The following is a 5702-nucleotide window of genomic DNA, read 5'->3' on the forward strand; positions in this document are numbered from 1 at the left end:
ATTTATAAAAAATTAAATGTTTTGTATGTAAAAAAACATTATAATTTCATTAGATAAGAAATCAGAAAAATATCTCACAGGAGAAACAATTTTCCTTTTCTCTCGTGATTATTATTATTTGATTATTTGTTAGGAAATTATTTTTAATTTTTTAATATGTTTGTGGGTAATATATATATTAATTGTAATCGTAAATTATGTTATTTCAAATTAAATGATTTATATAATGGTGATCTTATTTATTGTTTTAAATGCTGAATTGAATAAGTCATTATTACATTTGATTTGGAATTAAATGAGAATAAAACCGGATATTATCTTGTGTTCTTTAGATAATTATCTTTTGGATTTTAGATATATTATCTTTTGGACTTTAGATACTATTTTATTTGGCTTTTAGGGTTTAATGGGTGTTATGCTCAAATATAAATAGTGCCTTCAGGGTTTCGGTCCCAAGATAAAAAAAAGTCGCCTTTGTTGCTCTTTCTCCATCAGAAGAGTCACAATTCAGTCACCTAGGAATACAGAAGGTTTTAGTTGAGGAAGATCGAAAGAACCACAAGATCCAAATCCTTCCATCAATTTCTGACTTTTATGAGTAAAGGTACGCTTCCGCATTATGATATATTTTTGGTGATTCAATATGTATGATCTGAGTTAACAAAATTGTTTATTTAAACAAGTGGTATCAGAACCACCCATAATTTAATCATCGAAAATATCAAACTTTTATTTTTAGATCGATATATGTGTATGTATGCGCTGTCTACATTGAATATTGTTGTAAAACAGAATTGTAAATCACGAATAATTTTCTGTGATTTTTTATTATTGTCACACATATAATACATTTAACTTTAACATATATATTTTTTGTGTGCGTCATATATAATTGATGTAAGATCCAAAACTTTGAAGAATCTTACTATGAGCTGATTTCAAATTAATTTATTATTAGAGATTTTACTTTCAAAAATTATTTCATTGAGAATAATTAAATCAAGTTTTGATAATTAAAGTGAAGATTTTACTTAATTTCATAATTATTGAGTTATTTTCTATATTTAAAATTATAACGTTAGTAGTTATGAAATAATAAGAATTTTATATGATTTGGACTAAATAATTAATATTTTAAAATATTAATACTGCTGTTTTGGAAAATAAAGAAATTAATTATATTATCTCTAATTATCGGATTTGAACATTTTATTGAAAATAATTTGTGAAATTGATGAACAAATAGTACTTTTATATATTATTATTGTTGAATTAAAATTTATTTCTAATTATTATATTATCCCTATTTTTATTTGAAATTACCAAAATACCCTTATACCTAAATTTTTACCCAAAACACTAATTTTTGGAAAACACACATGCACCCCTCACTACCCCCTACACCGCCGTCACTCTTCCTCTCTCACACACACACACACACACAGTTTTCCCTTCATCCATGAAAGAAAGAGAACAGAGGAAGCAGAGGCAGGGAGAAGAAGAGAAGAGAGAGGGGCGCTGGCACCGGTGGACCTGGCCAAGAGAGAGAGAGAGAGAGTTCGCGTCGGAGAGGGAGAGGGAGCTCGTGCCTTAGCGTCGTCACCACGCTACTGCTACGGCCTAACCACGTCACCGCCGACCCATGAAGCTGCCGCCAAACTGCCACGCGTGAGGAGCCCGTGCTGTCGCCGCCATTACCATCGCGGAGGAGGAAGCTCAGAGGAGCGAGAAAGACTGCGCGACTCTGAGGGAGGAGGACGCGGCCAGTGACGCGAGGAGCGCAACCCACTGCACGGAACTGCGCCGCCGTGTACTATCACCGTCATCGAGCTCCCAGGGCAACCACCGGCAAGATTCAGACAGAGAGAAGCTCGAGGAGAGAGAGAGATCGGCGGAGGGAGGGTTTCTGTTCGTTCAGCCGTGCCTCCCCGCCTCAGATCCGTCATCGTCTCCACTGCCTTTCATCGCCACTGATGTCGTCAGTCGCCGTTGCTTACCATTCGGAGTGGCTGCATCGCTATTTCCACCGTTCTGCTCACCGGGTGTGGCGCGAGTCTTGCTGGAACCACCATCGGAGCTGCCGCTACTCGATATAGTTGTTCTTCCCTTGTTGCGGTAAGCATGTTCATTTCGGAAAGTCCTTTTAGTCAGTATTCTGTTATGCTTGGTTAAAGACTCTGAGGTTTGGTAACATAGGTTCGAGTTCTGATTGCTGCACATCGCTTTTAAGTTGTTGTGGTTGCTGAGAAAATGGTTTGGAGCTGAGGATTGCAGTTGCCGTCGATTTCGGGTTGAGAGAGAGGGTCCCGTTGGCGCGTTTGAGTTATGGTTTCGATGAATCGAGGTAGGGGCTTTTCTAAAATCTCAATTTTATAATTTGGAATTGTTATAAATGGATATTGGTCTGAGAATTATATACTTTTAGTGATTGTACCAGTCTTATGTATTGTTTGGCTATTCTGGATAAATATGATTATATGTTTTGATTAAATTATTGTTTGGTTTTGATAAATGAATTGTTGCTGAACTATTTCTTTAAAGTTTTGGAAGGGAGTTTAATCGGTTGATAATGATTAATCTATAAATGGTTTCCTTGAGATATGAAAATGAGGTGACTGTTGGATTTAGCTTGCTTTTGAACTGATTTTGGGTTTTGGACCGTTGAAAAGGATTGTGAAATGGTTTGGTTGGGACCCGAAAAAGGTGGCAAAGTCTAAGTTTTAGGGGAGATGCTGTCGAAATTTCTATAAAAATCTTAGACTTTGTTTGAAAAGTTATTTAGTAAGGCTCGGATTTGAGAAATTATATTATTTGATTTCTTAAGAAAATAGTTATGTTTTCGAGTTTAATTTATTTAAGAAAAACTATATGTCTTGAGTTTGATTTATTTAGAAAGGAATTACTTTACCATTTTGAATCATTGAAGAAAAGTATTATGTTCTAATATTAATTTTAAATATAAAAAGGGTTTATGCTTTAGTTAGACTTAAGGATTTCGTTCAGAGGAGCTTTTAGTGATTTAAAAGGAAATTGGATTTTTGATTGAACAATTGAGTTTGTGACATTTTGGAGGAAGTTAGAGAATTGATTTTAAGAAGGAACCTGAAAATGGTTTTGATTTAAATGGGTTGGCTCCGTTTCAAGTGAATTGGTTTTAGATTGGGTTGGACTTGTGACTTTATATGATTCGATTTTATAGTAAATTCTGTTTCTATTTACTTAAACTAAGAATCTATGATTTTAAGAGTTTCAATGAATTTTTGAGAAATTGAGATAGGTTGTCCTCCCCTAAAGTCTTGAGACTCTGCTGAGAAATTTCTATTACCAAATTCCGTTTTGGGATGACTAATTTTTGGATCTTTCAAAAGAGATTTTTAATTTGGCCTAGTTGCTGAATTGTTTGGAAGTTTTAGAAGGGTTTTGTAGAAATGTGGCTTGTTTTGAAAGAGAAAATTTCTTTTGAGAAAGATGGCTTATAAGCTAGAAGTGATTCGAGAATGTGGATTTTTGAAGTTAAGACTGGGATAAATTAAAATTGATTTTCAAAGAAAAGTGCTTTGAGAAAAGTGATTTATGACTTAAATAATGATTATATGTTTGATGATGTTGGATGGCTGTATATAATAATGAATTATGGTTGTTTGTGGAATATGTTATGAGCTGGAATGGCTGTATATGATAATGAATCAAGGCTGATTATAAATCATGAATTTAAGCTGGATGACTGAGATGAATGTTGATTTATGGCTGACAATAAATGTATATATGCTGAGTTATTGATATTGTGATTGTTTCACTTCACCTATCTGAGATACGAGTTTCCCTGGATGAAAGCAGTGGCTAGCCACCACGTGCTCCAGGTGGAGACTCGATACTCTACTGACCCTATGCCGTAAGTGTGGCCGTACACTGTGAAAGTTCCAGATGAGCTCGCCCCGTGAATATACACCAGTGAGGGTGTTAGATGTGAATCATGATTATAATTGTGAATAACTCGAGTTGGGATGCACGACAGAGGGCTAGTCCAATGGTTAGCTACCAGGACTTGTCGGGTTGGCTTTATAACCGACAAATGAGACTCATCAGCCACTAGAACAGGCATTCATCATATGCATCTATGTGACATTATTTGGGTGTGCATATTGTACTTGGTTTGCCTATGTGACTGATGAGCGGATAATTTATACGCTTTTTGGCATTGTTTTTAGTATGTTTTTAGTAGAATATAGTTACTTTTAGGGATGTTTTCATTAGTTTTTATGTTAAATTCACATTTCTGGACTTTACTATGAGTTTGTGTGTTTTTCTATGATTTCAGGTATTTTCTGGCTGAAATTGAGGGACTTGAGCAAAAATCAGATTCAGAGGTTGAAGAAGGACTGCTGATGCTGTTGGATTCTGACCTCCCTGCACTCAAAGTGGATTTTCTGGAGCTACAGAACTCAAAATGGCGCGCTTCTAATTGCGTTGGAAAGTAGACATCCAGGGATTTCCATAAATGTATAATAGTCCATACTTTGAATGAGTTTAGATGACATAAAAGGGCGTTGAACGCCAGTTCGATGCTGTTGTCTGGAGTTAAACGCCAGAAACAAGGTGTGGAGCTCTACTGTTCCTCAAAGATTAATGCAAAGTACTACTGTTTTCTATTCAATTCATCTTATTTCGCTTCTAAGATATTCATTCGTACTTCAACCTGAATGTGATGAACGTGACAATCATCATCATTCCCTATGAACGTGTGTCTGACAACCACTTCCGTTCTACCTTAGATTGAATGAGTGTCTCTTAGATCTCTCAATCGGAATCTTCGTGGTGTAAGCTAGAATGATGGCGGCATTCAAGAGAATCTGGAAAGTCTAAACCTTGTCTGTGGTATTTGATGAGCGGATAATTTATACGCTTTTTGACATTGTTTTTAGTATATTTTTAGTAGAATCTAGTTACTTTTAGGGATGTTTTCATTAGTTTTTATGTTAAATTCATATTTCTGGACTTTACTATGAGTTTGTGTGTTTTTCTGTGATTTCAGGTATTTTCTGGCTGAAATTGAGGGACTTGAGCAAAAATCAGATTCAGAGATTGAAGAAGGACTGCTGATGCTGTTGGATTCTGACCTCCCTGCACTCAAAATGGATTTTCTGGAGCTACAGAACTAGAAATGGCACGCTTCCAATTGAGTTGGAAAGTAGACATCCAGGGCTTTCCAGCAATATATAATAGTCCATACTTTGCTCAAGTTTAGACGACTCAAACTGGCGTTCAACGCCAGCTCTCTGCCCAATTCTGGCGTCGAGCGCCAGAAACAAGCTGCAAAGTGGAGTTCAACGCCCAAACTGGCACCAAAATTGGCGTTCAACCCCAAGAATGATTTCTACACATGTAACACTCAAGCTCAGCCCAAGCACACACCAAGTGGGCCCCGGAAGTGGATTTACGCATCAATTACTTACTTCTGTAAACCCAAGTAGCTAGTTTATTATAAATAGAACTCGGACCATTTTCACAGAGAGGAATAGGATGCAACCAACGATAAGGGTGATGCCTCCAGACGATTAGCGGTGCCGTGACAGGGTATTTGGATCATTTTCCCGAGAGAAGACCGAAAGTAGCCATTGACAATGGTGATGTATCACATAAAGCCAGCCATAGAAAGGAGTAAGACTGATTGGATGAAGGCGGCAGGAAAGCAAAGGTTCAGA

At 36.4% G+C, this 5702-nt stretch overlaps 1 protein-coding gene across 1 annotated transcript in view; it reads right to left on the reverse strand.

Annotated features, from left to right (window-relative positions):
• The window catches only part of LOC110269449 (serine/threonine-protein phosphatase 7 long form homolog), a 7660-nt gene extending 5440 nt beyond the window's left edge, over positions 1–2220 (reverse strand). The window contains exon 1 of the mRNA XM_021117275.1: positions 1998–2220. Within this exon, the coding sequence (XP_020972934.1) occupies positions 1998–2220 (223 nt within the window). The remainder of the gene's footprint in view (positions 1–1997) is intronic.

This window comes from Arachis ipaensis, chromosome B03, assembly GCF_000816755.2.
Source record: "Arachis ipaensis cultivar K30076 chromosome B03, Araip1.1, whole genome shotgun sequence".
Taxonomy (NCBI): domain Eukaryota; kingdom Viridiplantae; phylum Streptophyta; class Magnoliopsida; order Fabales; family Fabaceae; genus Arachis; species Arachis ipaensis.